This window comes from Eurypyga helias, unplaced genomic scaffold (assembly GCF_000690775.1).
Source record: "Eurypyga helias isolate BGI_N326 unplaced genomic scaffold, ASM69077v1 scaffold18869, whole genome shotgun sequence".
Taxonomy (NCBI): Eukaryota; Metazoa; Chordata; class Aves; order Eurypygiformes; family Eurypygidae; genus Eurypyga; species Eurypyga helias.
In genome coordinates this window covers 30,690-47,075 of record NW_010271836.1, presented here as the reverse complement: position 1 = coordinate 47,075, position 16,386 = coordinate 30,690, and the positions used below count along the sequence as shown (strand labels likewise).

Sequence of the window (16,386 nt, the reverse complement as noted above, 5' to 3'; positions counted from 1 at the left end):
ATGCCATCCCAAACCACCATGCAGTTTGCTTTCCAATTCTGTCATTCCATAGCTTGCACAAAGAGCAGTTTTCTGTCTGGTGTCTAAGCAGAAGTAGGTCTTGTGTTCTGGGCTCAGCTTTGTACATGACCCTTTGGTCCCACAGGGCACGTACATTTCTGTGACTGTTACCTCCTCCTCCTCACAGCTCCGTGGGATGCTTTTTCCTTTGCACTTAGTCTTCCATGTATTTGCTTGGCGTTTCGTATTGCTAAGAGGCTCCTGTGGAAAGCCGGCGGCGTCTGGCGGGCGCGCCGTGCTGGCGACCCCCAGCGCGATGCTCAGGTGAGGTCAGGGCTGCTCCCGGCCGCTCCGACGGTCCCTTCCAACCCCAGCGTTCTGTGATTCTGCGGACAGCCTTCTCCCACGACCGCCCTGGAAGAGTCACAGACGGGCCTGATGGAGACAGGGAGAGCTGCCTGCCTTGGCCCTGGTGTGTAAGGCGGCGTGGAGTCGCCTCACCTGGTTTCCAGCCCTGCAGGTGGCTTCCTTAAGCTTTTCAGAGTCGGCAGCACCAGCGGAGGAAGAAAGGAGGGTGTGATCCACCAGTCGACGCGCTCCAAGCCACCGCTGCTAACAGTTCTTGGGGAGAAGAGGGCATGTGTTACAAAATAGTAGTATTTGAAAATGTACCTAGGAAACATCAGCCGGTTTTAGGGGCGTTTTGGGACGGGAAGAAGAAACATCGTATAACTTTTTATAACCAGGAGTGTTTAAAGAGAAATGTAACAGATCTGAATTGCGGGAAGAGATTAACGGATCAGTTAACAATGGTGTAGATGCTCTTTATCCTTTTTTCAAATTTTTTTAAGCAGTTTAAGTTTTAAATTTAAGTTTTAATTTAAATTTAAGTTTTTAAAGCAATTACTCCTGGTCCGTATTGCATTGTTACCAGGCGTGGGTTTAGAACGTGGCCAGTGTTGTGGGGCCTGTGGATAATTCTTTGATACCTTATGTTTATCTTTCTGTATACTCCTTGGTCGGTTGTAGTCAAAAGAGAGCAACCCGCCACCAGCTAACTTTCATCCCAGTTTACATTAGATCTAGTTAAATTTGACATTGTCCCAGCAGGATCGCACCACAAGTCGTTCCATGCCATGGAATGACAAGGAGCGTAATCCCACAGTGAGAGCGCTCGCTATGAACAGTGAGGAGCAGTTTGAGAGGGGAGTTAGAGGATTGGAACAGACAATTTGGCAGAGGGATTGCGGTTCCTGTATGAGGAAAGTTAAGAGTCCCTCAGCCTGCTGTAACACAGTTGGTTTTGGTCGCTGCCTCAGTCCCGCTGTGACACCCACGAAGGCTGTAACGCGGCTTTGGATTTGCATTGGTGCTGCTGCTTTTACTTTCCATTATCTGTACTTCCTTTTCCTTCTCCACACTGAACCCTCGCTTGGCTTTCAGCTCCCACTGACAGGATTAAGAGTAAATCCTCAACTTCCTGAATTTTAAAAGCCTTCCCCTTGTGATGAGCTCCAAACTGACTGGGATAGTTTTATGTAACCAAAGGCCATGCTTTCTGCTTTCAGAGATGGCATATTTACACTGGTCCTGGCAAAAGCCACTTACACCAAGGTGTCCCAGCTGAGTGTGCAAAGGCAAGCAGCAGCTGTGTTTTGGGAGCCTTACTCTTCCCTTAGTAGGGCTCCTTCTGTATTTGTCGTTCTCTCCTGATGGTTCAGCTCTGGTGACCAACTCACGATGAGAACTTCTGCTTTTGTTAAAAAGAAAAAGCAACGGTGGTTTCAGAGGAAAGCTACAGGTTTGGCTGGGGTGCTGTTTAAAGGTTCGGAAGGCTGTCAGTGAAGAGTCAGAAAAGCAACTCTTCTTGAAACCGGGGTCAGGACTTTCCCCCTTCATCGCTCTATACTCTGAGCGTATGTAAAACTGTAAACATAAACAGAAGAGTAAGTCTTTGGAGGGAACCCGATAAAACCAACTGCAGTCTTTGCTCCACTAAACCATTATAAACCCATGTTAGTTCTGTGGAAATCAGGACACAGTGGTGATTTTCACTGACGATCCCAAGGTTTCCCGGGGATATGAGCTATACAGTTATGCGGAGGCAGGGAAAAGCTGACTCAATGCCCTGGCGTTCAAACCATACACAAAATAGCTCCATCTTATCTGTCTTCCTTGCTGGAGGGTGATCTGGGAGATGAATACCATGCTCTTGCTCTCTTTGTTTTACAGTATTTACATGTCTGTCGTGTAAAGACATGCTGTGTTTGGAGGGCCGGGCCTTCCAGGGAGTACACAAACCCGAGGATGCGTCTCTTAAAAGTAGCGTCACTAATCCAGTGTGGTAGTGGCAGATAAAGCCTTTCCAAGGGAGTTAATTCCGAGGCACAAAACGTGGGCGCTGCCACTGACGGCAGCGGGTGCTGCGTGCCCTGACCGTTCCTTTGCGAACCCCCTGGCTTGTCAGGGTTCAGGACGGCTTAGCAGGCGGTTGGTAGTCGTTTCTGCTGCTGCTCTCTGCAGCGCTGCAGGTTATTATTGCAGTTTAAAAGCTGGGAGAGGGCATCCACGAGTGCTGTGGCTGGATGTGACTGGGAAAACAGTAACGTTTCCTTCTTTTCTCGGAAGATAGGCTATCTTTGGTTTTGAATTCATGAGAGGATTTTTTTTTTTCTGACCATATTTCCTGTAAAGTTGCGTGTGATGGTATTTCAAATTGAATTGAGGAAAAAAGAGCCTTTTTCCTCCATCCCCTCATTAGAGAAAATCATCTGCACAGTTTGATGACCTCTTTTCATTTATTCAGGAACTTCTGAGAAATCCTGCCTTGCCTGAGTACGCAGAAAAGCTCTGAACAAGTCTAGGTTTCGAGATCATAGCTTTCTTTGTGTAAAATCCTACTTAGGCTGTGGATTAGTCACCCAAGTAACCTAATCCATATGCTGAAGTTCTCATGTACTTGAGAAATGCTAAGTAGAAGAGCTGATTTTTTTTTTTTAGCTGCCCTTAATTTCTCACCTTGCATTTTTATTTTATTAGATGCCATACCCAAAGAAGTAACTTAACCCTCAGATGTATGGTTTTTAAATGTACACCATGCTTTTAAACCTGATGGTGCCAACTCTACCCCATCACCTGCATTTGATTCTGAATGCTGGGCGCTGCTGCAGGTAGTGGGCAGCTCAAGAGCTTGGTCAGCAATGGTTTTCCGGTTGAGACCTTCCATCAGAGATGCCCTGCAATAGGCCTGGGAAAATTGGCAACACATGTAATGATGTCCCTAGGAATTTTTACTCCAGTGGTGGTAGAAGGTGGTTTATTCTCAACATGGATATGTTTGAGAACACAATCAGAAGTCATCTACAGCCCCTAATGTGTTCGGAAGGTCAGAAATTCTCATATTGTGGGTTTAATTCTGTTAGGGGAAGGACTCGAGCCGATAGCTGCCCTGCACATGTAAGCATAAGGCTAAGGTGACCTGAATTTTAAATACTGGTTTTCTTCTTAACCAAGAATAACAGAGCTGATTGGATACCATCCAGAGGAGCTGCTGGGCCGTTCGGCATACGAGTTCTACCATGCCTTGGACTCGGAGAGTATGACCAAGAGTCACCAGAACTGTAAGTCGTGTTCTTGTTTTAATTCCTAGTCTGCACGTAAGGACAGCCTGCGGGGGCCTCAGTGAGAGGTTGGAAATACAAATGCACCTTGTGTGCAGAAAGTCTCTGAGAACAGTAGTTAGGCTTTGCAAGAAATCTGGTAGGTTACCGTGCTTGTCTAGCTGAAACCTGCTGCTGTTCTTTCCAGAGGGCCCGATTTTTGCTTTAATTAAAACTCGGCTTGGATGGTAGAGAGGAGAATCGCTGTCTCTCTGAGGATAATAATACAAGGATCAGCTGAAAACTTGAAATACTGAGCTAGGCAGTACTAGCCAGGTGAGAAGTGCGTGTGCCAGCGGCGGTGTCTTTCTGGTGTGCCGCTGGGCTCCAGGGGAAAAACAGCTGTAAAGGGTAGGAGGAAGAAAAATGATTCCAGTGTATTTTTAAATGTCTGTCTTCTGCTACCAAGTAACAAGTATCTTCCCCACCCCGAACAGATGTGCGAGGAGGCTTTCTAAAAGGGATATTCATTACACAAATAATATATGCTTGCAGGAACAACCTCCCCTTGTTGTTCTTATGCCTATGTGAAATGCCAGTTTTAGCTGTTTTTAATGTAAAGTACTGGAATTATTCCAGGAGCAGAGATCAGAGCCAAGATCTGCTCCCCCTCTTGAGTAGGCCACACAGTTAGTTACACGACTTCTCTCTCTCTCTCACATGAAGTGTCTTAAAATTACTGGATTTAAATCTCCAGTCTCTGCCCGTAGAGTCAGCGCTGTGGCTGGAGACAGCACGGTGCACTAAAGGACCAGTGACGTTTCCCACCCCTGGCTGTTATGGCCACCGAACTAGTGCGTAGGAGAGCGCTCAGCACCACGTCACTGAAACGTCTGCTGTTGTACCAAAACAAAGCAAAGCTCCCAGACGGGGAGTTCACAAGCTAAGAAAACCTACCAGAAACCCCACCTTGTAGTTACGATGATCAAGGTCTCTATCCTCGGGGAAGAAGCTCGTGTCTTAGTCGTGTCTGTAGGGAATTGCTCACCGAACACTTACAGAAAGTATTCCTGTACTTCCCAAAGAATAACTGTCTGACCTGAAGGGGAAAAGGGGATATGCGTTAGCTCCAGTGGCAGGGGTTCAGGACAGTTTTGAGTTGAAATGTTACTTGAAAGAATGTTTGGCAGCAATTAAAGTTGTGTTGTAAAACAGTGTTGGTATGAATCACCCTGTTTCCAGAGCCGCTTGAAAGAAAAGAGGAAATCAAACCCTACTTGCAGAGAGTTGTCTGGGAATGTGTTTGTTACAACTGTTTCTTAGGCAGCATGTTTGTGGGTTTTAACAGGCAGGAGGAATGGGTGATACTCAGAGATAGGATATCCGTGTCATATGCCTCCCGAGAAATCAGGGGCTATGCTGCTCCGTTGCTTCGGAGTCGCCGAGGTGCATTTTTAGGACTGCACTAATGCCGGGCAGGGAATGACAGCCAGCAGTCTCTTTGGTAACAGGCAAGAGCGTGTGCCCTGGGTGGTGATCCCTACCTAGTTAATTAAACGAGACCACCAAGTTGGGACTTGGCCACATAGAGATTTCTGGAGAGTTGCTAGTACCCGTTGTGACCAGGCATTGATGGAGGTCACTCCTCACTGTAGCAATTCAGTTCGGCCCGTCATGCAGCGCGGGCATCCAGATGCCACTTGCGCCTGCTGGGAATGGCCGTGTCTGACCAAGCTTTGCTGGTGGGCATAAGGGCTGCTCAAGCCGCAGCACGTGGGCGAAGTCTGCAGGGGCGAGTTAGACCAGCAAAAGTGCTCGAGGCACTGTGCGCCACACAGGTTATAAATATTTCAGATCAAACTGTTCCATAGTGTGTTTATGATTGCACAGGATCGGCGTGGATGACTCTTACTGTTGGAAGCATGGGACCAAAGTCTGATAAATGCTGTTGCCCACAGCAGAACCATCCGTTTACATCGCCAGCTCATTTGACCCCTTTAGTTTTTCTAAGATAAAAACTTCTCTGCCTTCTAGGACGGTCAGGCATCTTACCAGCTCGGAGAACAGCCACAGAGGCAAAGTGACAGCAAGCTGTGACTTGAGAAAAGACACATAAGCCCCTCGAGTAGGAAACCCCCAGGTTGCGTGGTGTTGCCTAATGCAGAGGGTAACCAAGCACATATAGCTTATGCACAACTTCCTAGTCCTTCCTGGTACGTAACTGTACAGAACCTATCAGTTCTTCCCGGCCATATTCATTCCTACATGGGAATATCCACCTCAGAATTTGTGGTCAACACACTCCCATTTATGAAACACTAATTTTTATTGGAAGTGTGCTATGTAGATACTGCAACGATACCAATTCTGACAGTGCCAACCGGTTAGTGTGGTAAAGATGCAGAGCAAACGGGGGAAAGAGACTGAAGTCTGAAGAGAGAGAGGGAGGGAAACCTCAAGTGAGTCTTGGATAGAAGCAGAACTCCTTCCCTGTCCTTCCTTGTAATTTAGCGATAAATCATGCTTATTGCATTTTTACTGTACTACGGGGTTGTGTGTGTTTTCTTGAGGTGAAATAACAATCTCGTGTTCAAGAAGCCACAGTAGTGTTTGTGTTCTTGGCTGGGAGGGTAGGTGCATAGAGAGTTTGGAAGTCTTAATCAGTCGCCATCAAACGGAAGCTGGGGGTGCATTTGGCAATATTTAGCATACCCAGTTCTTCACGTTATGCAAGCAAGGTGAAAACCTTACATGAACCTACACAAAATCTGGGCTGCCGAGCTGTATTTTCCCACTCAGTGATTAATTAGTCTAGAATCACTTCCATTTATAGTCTGGTCTGGTTGCCCTTAAAGCCAACGGGGACTTTGCTGTTGCCTTCAGTGAGGAGCTGGATGTCACCACCTGGGGCCTGTCGCTTGGAAGGCTCGTTGAGCTGCGGCTGCGTACCGCCAAGTGAACCGTCGTGCTGCTCAAGCATGTCTCGGCAATTAAAAAGCAAAGTCTGTGCTCAATTAACTTCATCCCTGCGTTCCCCCTTTATACCCCCAAAGATAAGGAGCATGACTGGAGCCTAGTTCATTGAGATGTCACCAGTTCTGTAAAGGTACAGGTAATGTGTGCTTCAAAACACAAGCAAGAGAAGTGGGAAGCTCCTGGAGGCAGGACCTTAAACGCAGCGTTGATAAGTTGGGAGCGCATTAGTAATTTATGACATTACCCCTCGGAGGGACTCTGCTGCACTTTATTATATCAGAACATGACATGCCTTGAATAATAATAATAATAAAGATGAAAGCAGTAAAAAGCTTCTTTGTAACGTAACAGGCGCCTACACTGTGACTCTTATTGATGAGCTGATGATGAGGAAGCAGTGTAATTATGTTTCACAAGCAGAGCAGAACAGTCCAGTCACTAAAACACTTTGAAACGAAAGCCTTTTGATTTTGTTCCACCAGAAGTATTTAATCAATAAAAGTCATGTTCTGCTTTGTCTAAATAAATTAAATGAAGGATGATTAAATACTCCTTGGAAGAAAACAAACAAACTTCAGAGCTAGAAGGATAAACACAGCAACAATTATCTGCAAAACAGTAGTTGGGTTTCACGGGCCTGGATGTGTACGTTTGCGTGGTGGCGACGTAGGAGAGGCCAACAATAAATAGCTTCTATTAACGGCCACGTTCACAAGGAAGTTTTCAATACAAAGACTGCAGAGTCAAGTTTCCAGCCTTACTGAGGCAAATTGCAGTAGTTTTAGGGCACCAGTTTGATGGCATACTGTCCCCAGGCGTAAAACCTCTTTAAAAGGTAAGACTGCCAATGGGGTCAAAGGTTTAGTTGAGCCAGTTCCCACTGTATGATTACGTCTGCTTACAAATGCCAACTCCTCTTCGTGCAAGTGCTCCTTGCATACTGTAGCCCTAATATTATGGATCAACATTTCCCTCAACTGACAGTTGTGACTAGCAGGACAGCGTTCGTTGCTTTTAGGAAGGGTTTTATGACAGGGCATCATAAGACTTCCTGAGATACAAACTCCATACTGAAAACTCATTCTCTTCAAATATTACAAAATACTGGGGAGGGAGGGAAGGTTTTTACCCTTCAAACATCTAGAGAAATCTTTAAACTCGAGTTCTACTATTGACAATTTATTGCTTGAGAAACACAGGCCAGTTCAAAAAAACATTATTTTCTTTGTTCACCTGGGTCTTGGTTCCTTCTAGACTGTCCATTTCAAGCTCTTGCACAGCCCTTTTTCTACTTCAAATGGCTGAATTTTCCCAAAGTTAAGTGTCTGCAGTCGTGCCTAATGAAGACTCCGACGCGGGTTGATTGAAAACGAGCGTTACGTATGGTGCGTTTCTGGCCTGCTGCATTATCTTGTATCTCTGCCCCCTCTTCTCAGTGTGTACAAAAGGTCAGGTGGTGACGGGCCAGTACCGTATGCTTGCCAAGCACGGTGGATACGTATGGCTGGAGACTCAAGGAACGGTGATTTACAACACGCGCAACCTGCAGCCTCAGTGTATCGTCTGCGTCAACTATGTGCTGAGGTGAGTCGTACCGGACAGAACCACGGCAGCTGGAGTCAGGGGCTGGGAGAAACGCAGTCATCGGAGGAACTTTTGAGGGGTCTATTTATTCAGCGTTGTTATTCTGAAACCAGTTTAGCCACGTTTGTTCAGTCTTGTGTACTGATGGTAGACACTGACGAAAAAGGCGGCGTGCCCGCTCCTACACGCGCTGTCGAAATACACCACAGCCTCTCTCTTCTGCAGGGCGGCTGCTGTGCTGATACAACAGGGCGTAAGGCCTGCCCTGAAGATTGTGTTGTGTAACGCAGCTGCTAGCACACGGTTTTTCTAGTGCTGTGACAGAGAGATAAAATTAAGCAGTAGCTGTATCTTATGTTGCTAGGAGAAGCTCTTTACCACCTCAAAAATTGGGACCAATCGGGAGTTTTGCCTCTCTTTGGCAAAACTCAAGCATTTTTGGCCCTAGATGGGGCCAAAATAGGAAATACTTATTTGAGTGGTAGTCTGGGTCATTATAGCCTCGACTACATCCCTTTAAAAAGCCGAGCGACAAAGCCCCGAGTATTCCCACAGCAGTCCTGACCACGCTCCCTGCGTCATCTGACATGGTGGTGCTCAGCAACGCTGGAACCGTGCCTCGCCTGGCGGGAGCCTGGCCTGCGACCGAGCGGCTGAAACGCTCCTACAGGCCCCAGCTTTAGAGTTTGTACTGCCTACATTACCTGCATCTTTTTTTTTTTAGAGTGCAAAATGCCTAAAACCTGTTTTCTTGTTAGTGAAATTGAGAAGAACGATGTGGTGTTCTCCATGGACCAAACAGAGTCACTCTTCAAGCCTCACCTGCTGACAATGAGCACCACCTACGAGAGCAGCATCCCTGGCATGGAGAAGAGCGACTTCTTGTTTACTAAGTTAAAGGAGGAACCAGAGGAACTTGCTCAGCTGGCACCGACACCCGGCGATGCCATTATTTCCCTGGATTTTGGTTAGTATCTGTATAAATAATTCTTGTGCAACAAAGAGCCACATATGAGCCTACATTTAGAAACTTAACAGACAAGGTCTGTTTGCTGTGTGTACAAATCAGGAGTGTAATGGCTGTAAGAGCCCACGTGCTCACACCAGTGGAAAATTTCTGTGAATGAGAGCAGAATCAGGCTTTCTTGCTGACTAAACAACATGCATTAAGTCTCTGCCAACTTATTGTCATGGCAACTAGGAGCAGTGTTTACTTTCAGTGAATAGCTGCAATTATGTCATAACATGGCAAAACCTAAAAGCATCCATTAATATTGTTAAAACTCTCTGCAGGGACACAGAAGTTTGAGGAAGCCCCTGCCTTCACCGGTGCTGTTTTGACACCAAACAAAGCATGGCCAGGGGAGGTGAAAAGCCACGCTGCTCAAGGCGAAACACTGACGATACCATCCTTCACAATGCCCCAGATCGCACCTGGCAGCAGTACCCCAAGTGCCAGCAGCAACAGTAGCTGTTCCACGGTAAGAGGAGCTTTAAAAAAAAACAAATGCATGTTAGGTTTTGCATCTAGGTCCCATCAGTATGTGTAGGCGATGATCTGGTGTTAGCAGTCCTGTCTCATTGCTGATTAACGAGGACCGGTGTGTCTATAGCCTTCCTGTATTCCTGGCACCTTAAGCTACAATAGCAAAAACATCCCATGGGAACTATATCCTGCCTTTGCACTGCAATCCTCATTTTCTCTCAGCTGTCCCTCAGTAAGTACTACACTCTGTAGAAGAACTGGTAGAAGAACGTGCTACCACCTTTCCTGGCATCAGCCTTAAATAAAAAGCCAACGCAAAACAGTGTGGTCAGTGGCAACATTGCCCCAGACCCCTATGGCCTCTCTGTTAGCTGGTAGCTATGGTCTCTAGTCCTGAAACTTGACCCAACTCGGGCTTTTGAGAGCAGCCCCATGGAGTTTCTCACTGAAAGAATGAATGTGCTGGCAGGGCACTGCCCCCAAGAGCTGGAGCCACTCTTAGCCAGCCTTTGCTAGAGGATGTCCAAGTGTACTGAAGCCCCAAAGGTAGTGCTAAGCATCATCCTTCTTGACACAATTGTTTAATACGTCTCACGCTGCTGGGCTGAGTTGCCAGAAAACCATTTCAACTGACAACTAGGTTCCCATATCAGATGCCCCTGTTAATCAGCACAGCTCTCAAATGTGTAGTGACGCAAATCTTGTGTTGGAGAAAAGCACATGACAGAAGCGGAGAGTTTGGGGTTCCGAGGCCACTGTGTGTGCAGCCTGGTATGATGGGGAAGATCTGTTACTGAGCAGTACAGCATAACTGGAGGATGCTAAGCCAATGCTGTTGTATTGCTGCTTATAGCAAATTCTTATTTCTGCACAGCCAAGCAGCCCAGGAGATTATTACAGTGCTGTGGATGAAGATCTTAAGATTGAGGTGATTGAAAAACTCTTTGCCATGGACACAGAATCAAAAAGCCAGTGCAACTCCCAGGTAAGGAACTAATCTCTCTTCTTCCAAAAGCCATCGAAATCAGTCCCTTGCTAGCAGGTAGTATGGATCCATGCTGTATGTGCAGGTATAGCAGCACATATGAAACTGCATTTGCACGTACACACCACAACGCAGATGCACAACACTAAAAATTAAGTGCTTTCAAAAGCTGGGGTGTAGATTTCTGTCCCCAACTCCCTGAAGCCAAGTGCCATAGGGTGTCACTGCAAAGAGAGCAGCAGCAGGAGCTTTCAGACTTTGGAAGCTGCTGTAGACTGGATAAGGAATAAAAGCAGCAACAATTTTTTTTTTTTCAATCTGCCCTAACGACTAGCAAGTAAGCATCCTTTGTAGAACACAGTGTAAATAAACTCATTTAGTTCTTGCAAAACGTCAGAATGGGAAAGGAATGCCCCTCGTAGCACGTGTCTCCTTTAACCTCAAAATGAAAGCTCTCTGTTTGGATATATTCTCCTTGTCTTACCTCTTGGAGGATTTTGGAGACGTGTGACAATTATGCGCATGTACAATAACGTAGCATCTCCATCTCCTGCATTTGAACTGGGGTGTAAGCATAGAAATTCCCTCTATAAATAACTCTTAATCCTCCACTGTCATGACATTACATCAAGTGAGCTAGTGGATACAAAAGGTGTTGGCCTGATTCAGCCCACCTAAGTATCTAGTTAAGAGCTTATACTTCTTCATAGTTAAGAGAAGGGAACAGGCATTGCTGGCCGGCAGCTCAGACCTTACACTCATCCCCTCCTATTAATCCTGTGGAAAGTTTGGGATGACCAGGGCTCAGGTGAGGTGCCTCAATTTGCCAGTACAAGTTGCAGACTTAGATGAAATTTCTTCAGGATACAGACTACAGCCTACCTGAGTCTGGACCCAGGGACAGCACTGAAAGCAATAAAAAGAGTGGACAGAGAGGAGCAAAATGCGGATCAGAATCAAACTTAGTGCAAGACTTGGCATGTCTAAACTTCAGTTTTGTGAGATTCAGCATTCTCCTGCTGGTGTGGTGGGAAAAAGGAGTGTTAGAGAGCAGCCCTGTCCTGAGCTGAGCGTGGGCTGACATCGATTGCCCTCTCTGTTCAGCTCTGGTCAGATGCCAAGAGAAATGAACCTAAGTGTGACTAGTCCTCCAAGGGGGGAAAGAAGCAACCCACGAACCACCACAGATTTAAGCGTCTTAGTGTCCTTCCAACCACATTTTTTTAAAACTCTGTAGCGTTTTTTGATGTGTTTTTTCTCATGTAGCTGGAGTAGGAGAAGTCTGTCTTCTGTTTTAGCCTGAAAGCCCGCGGTTGGAGTACCTGCCGCATGGTGCAGAGTCTTGGCAGACAAGTTACTTGACCCAGGTGATCTTCGATCACACTGGTGTGGCAGGCTGCATGCAAGCTGCTTTAGCAAACACTGCTTATCTGGGAGGTTTTTTCCTTCAGTTTGTCGTCTTACCTTCTGCTGCTGCACATGTGTGCTTGTCATAGGAATAAAACCTCTTTAAGTGGGAGCTGGCTAGGTGCATGTGGGTAAATTTGTGATCTTTTCAGCTTCACCACTACCCAGTATTCCATGTCACACTGACTGCCACAACTGTTAACGACTTCACTTTCCTTATGAACCTACTTTGGTTTTGTGCAGACTGACTTCAATGAACTGGACCTTGAAACCTTGGCTCCTTACATTCCTATGGATGGAGAAGATTTCCAGCTCAGCCCAATCTGCCAAGAAGAACGTCCTCTCTCTGAAAGTGCACAAAATACCCAGCAGAGTCTAAGTAGCATGAGCACCATCTTCCAGCCTCTTGCTTCAGCATCGCAGAACCAGTTCCTGCCGGAGAAATACTGCCCACAGCTCTCCAATAAAAACGTTAACCCTGGTCATGGGTCCCTGTCAGGGGTCTTCTTCAACAGCGTGGGTAGGTCATCGCTGCCACCGTACCACGACCAAGCCAGCACTCCCCTGTCTTCGATGGGAGGAAGACCGAACACCCAGTGGCCACCTGATCCTCCATTAGAATATGTTCCTGCTAAATGGAGACTCGTGGAGAAATACTCAGGATCCCTATCAAGTTCTCCCTCAGGGCCACCAATACATTCTCCGAGCGTGCCCATATATAAGAAAAGGTAAGAGCTTCTGTGGTATAATTATGTATTTTACTTGGAAAAGATTTGGGGGGATGAGGGGAGGCATAATCTTGAAAAACTCTTTTTCTGAATTCAGTTGGAATAAGTTGTTTGGCGAGGGATCAGACTGCACCTCTGAGGAAATTGGTGTGGTGCTCTCCTGGTGGAACTCCTGCTGGTAGGAGCAGAAGTGGCCTGGGTTTTCACTGCCTGTAAGGGTACACGAACGAATTTCCTCCTGGCCAGGTAGAAATTGCCTGCACGCCTTCGTGCAGCTTGAGAGGCGCTGAAAAGGCTTGACCGGTCCAGCAGTGAGCTGGGGCCCACGCCTGCCTTTTTGCACAACAGCAAATAGGGGAGAGGGAAGGGTGACAGTACATTTATTGCTGCCATGTGTAAACACTGTAACTAAGATTGAAAATGACAGGGTTTTTTCCTACAACCCTTCCTTACCTCGTTCGCTTTCTTACACACGTGACGGGTGTGCGATGAGATGTAGATCAGAGGCTACAGTCCTCGAAGTTTTCTGCCCTAGCTGCAAGTTTCTCTGTAGCTCTTTGGGTCTCCAGTGCTGGGCACGCTGAAGCATTGAGGGCGCACATAAAATAGCAACGGTCACTTGAAACCATGAAGCTGTGCAGTTTGCCTTCTGGGATTCTTGGTGGCAGAACTACTAGTGTCGAATAAGCATCCGGAAAGCGAAGGTTTGTCCCCAAACAGCAACCTGTGTGTTCATACTCAGTGTGCAAAGCAAGGGGACAGGTGTGGCTCTCCAAATCCTCCCCTTAAAAATGGCAGGACTTTGTTTCTACAGCTTTGTATGTCTGCCTGGAGATTCCTAGAGGCTGTTCATCCTAGACTTTCACTAGTTTTTGATCCCAAAAGACAAGAGTTCCCAAAGCTTATAGGATGACTAAAAGGACATAAAAGCATTTGTTTGTGGTCTGCCTGCTGTCATGTGTCCAAGACACCTTAAATGAAAGGAGAATCTGTATAAATGAACAAGATGGTTTAGATTTGCCTCCCTGCTCACTCACCCAGAGATGTTTTCTCTCCACAGGCCCCTGGATGTGTTGGGGCAACGAGGCATAGATATAAACCCAGCACGGATTGCTTTGTCCAACAGTTTGAAACTGAAGCGACAACTGGATTACGAAGAACAAGCACTGCAACAGCTGAGTGGGGTAATTGTAAGCAGCCCACCCTGCCCCCCCTTCACCACTTTGGGCTCACCACGCCCATCCGTGTGATCACTCGTTTCACTTTTCTTCCCATTCTAGGGAGATCCGTCCGTGGTCAACCCATCTCACCTCATGTGGAAGAGAATGAAATTTCTCAAAGGGGAAAACAGTTCCTTGGTCACAGAAAAAAAGTCTCTCAGCACAAGTCTTCTTGCTGGTAAGACAAAAGAAAGGCGTACCTCAACAATTTCAGGGCGGGTTGAATAGAAACACCACCTCTTTCTAAAGGAAACGTAAACAAGCTCTGTAAATATTACACCAAGTTACAACTAGACAGGTTGTACTGCTAAGAGCCGAAGGATTTAAGGTGCGATTGATAACTCCCTGGGCGATGGTTTCGTGTAGGTTCACACCCTTTGCTTTGGAGGGAACAGGGATCGGCATAGCGGGGCCGAGTTTACCTCATGCTGATCCAAGGGGCAGGTACCTCCGAGCCAGAGCTGACACTTTCTCTCTTACAACACTGCGTTTCCTTACACAAGCAATACTACTTGGGTGCAATACTACTTCCAGAGCTAGGGCTGTTTCTGGATTTCCTTTGCAACAAGATGTAGGAATGCCCACATCACCTGACGGTCGTGATGAGGATCACTTTGAATTAGTATTATCTACAACAATTACTACACTGGCTTAACTTCACTGTGTTTTCCCCACTGTGTACATCAGATGAATTTGTCTGTAACTCAAGAGGTCTGAGCCAACCGATGAATCAACTGCAGCAGCAACCACCCACCTGCGGCAATCCCGGGGAGAATTTGAAAGCAGGAGCGTTCCCCCCTCTCTTTTACAGTTCCCATTATCAGGACTGTACTGTCCAGCCACCTCACAGAGCGTCAGGTAAGAGCTGCCAAGTGCAGAAACTGGAAAGCACTGGCAGTTATGTCCAGTACTGATTCCATGAACAAAACCACTTAAAAAATATGGAGGAGGATGGTAACCAAGACCCAAATATGTAACGCCTCACAGGATGAGAAATCAGTTCTGTCGTTTAGTTGGAAACTGTTTACACTTGTAATACCTGAGGAAAAGTTATTTTTGCCCTCCCTTTCCCTTAAACTTAATACATTTCTACCTTGGAGGTCCAGTCATCCCCCATAAATACTTTTGTCTTGTGGTGGAACTGATTGAGTTGTGCTAAACAACTTCACGGGGGTTTGTAGGTTAGGGTCTTAGCAGAAGCCTTCTAAGAGCTAAAGTAAGGAATTAAAGGGGATGCATATATGTCCCTTCTAATACATAAGGGGAGTGGGTGTCAGTTTAATAACCCTGATGTTTACTCCAGCTTTCCTCATCTGAGAAAAAACAACATTGGTGCAGAACGATCTAAACAGGGGCTGGAGGTGAAAAAATGGCACCTGTCTGTGTGACACACGCCGGCTCAAGGCAGAGCAGCATTGGTGTGCTCTGAAACCTGTGACTGCTGGTGGGTTGAGGTGTGTTGACGTAAGCCCAGCACGAAGTGAGAGCTGCTGTTAGAGGAGGGAGGAGGGGAGAGCAGTGCTCCCTCCGTCTCTCTGCTCTCAGCACCCGACGTGCTTCACTCATCTCTTGCAGGTCTGGCCAGTCGCCTGCTGGGGCCCTCCTTTGAACCCTACTTGTTGCCCGAGTTGACGAGATACGACTGCGAGGTGAACGTCCCCGTCTTGGGCAGCTCTACGCTTCTGCAGGGCAGCGAACTGCTCAGAGCACTGGACCAGGCAACCTGAGCGATCCGGCAATATTCCGTGGCCTATACTGTTCAAAACCGCTTCAGTTTTCAAATATATTTTTGCAAGTAGACAATTTCTAATACCAATACACTTTTACAGGATTTTACTTAGCTATCGAACCTGTCCACCTTACCAGATAGTGGCCTTTTGAAGTTACTCACTTTATTATTCATAGGAAAGAAATACATCTACTGTATTTTCTCTATTGCAATTAAAGTGTTGTTTAGAGAGTTTGATTACCCTTCCCTTATCTCATGGCTTGTAATTTATACTCTGAAATTTGCTTCAAATTTCACGCTAATAAGAAGCTGTGGTACAAATGCCTCATCATGTGATACTTTGGCTGCAGTACTGCAAAGATTTATTTTTATTGCCAAAGATGAATGAAACAAATTTGATCTCCAACCACAGCTTTTTTGTTGATCTGCCAAAATGAAATCCTCTGAGTCTTTCTGTTTTCCAGCATTTGTCGTATTGTAACTTGCATAACTTTTGGAGAAGCATACTAAAGGAAAAATTCCAGCCTTCTGCCTCCCCCCTTCCCTTCATTTTTTTTTTTTATACACTTTGTTGAAAGAAATGTGAATGGTGAACGGCGATGTTTGTGGGTATCCGTGAAAGTTGCACATTGTAAGCTTTTTTCCTCAAAACCAAGCCACCTTCTCAGCTGC

General features: G+C 46.4%; 1 protein-coding gene across 1 annotated transcript in view; it reads left to right on the top strand.

Moving 5' to 3' along the window:
- The window catches only part of EPAS1 (endothelial PAS domain protein 1), a gene marked incomplete at its 5' end in the record, with an annotated part of 22,964 nt that extends 7,020 nt beyond the window's left edge, over window positions 1-15,944 (top strand). Inside the window, 10 exons of the mRNA XM_010158946.1 lie at window positions 3,514-3,620; window positions 8,012-8,159; window positions 8,918-9,126; window positions 9,453-9,640; window positions 10,520-10,630; window positions 12,281-12,765; window positions 13,826-13,949; window positions 14,046-14,163; window positions 14,673-14,843; window positions 15,561-15,944. Coding sequence (XP_010157248.1) covers window positions 3,514-3,620; window positions 8,012-8,159; window positions 8,918-9,126; window positions 9,453-9,640; window positions 10,520-10,630; window positions 12,281-12,765; window positions 13,826-13,949; window positions 14,046-14,163; window positions 14,673-14,843; window positions 15,561-15,712 — 1,813 coding nt within the window. The remainder of the gene's footprint in view (window positions 1-3,513; window positions 3,621-8,011; window positions 8,160-8,917; window positions 9,127-9,452; window positions 9,641-10,519; window positions 10,631-12,280; window positions 12,766-13,825; window positions 13,950-14,045; window positions 14,164-14,672; window positions 14,844-15,560) is intronic.
- Window positions 15,945-16,386: the final 442 nt, after the last annotated feature.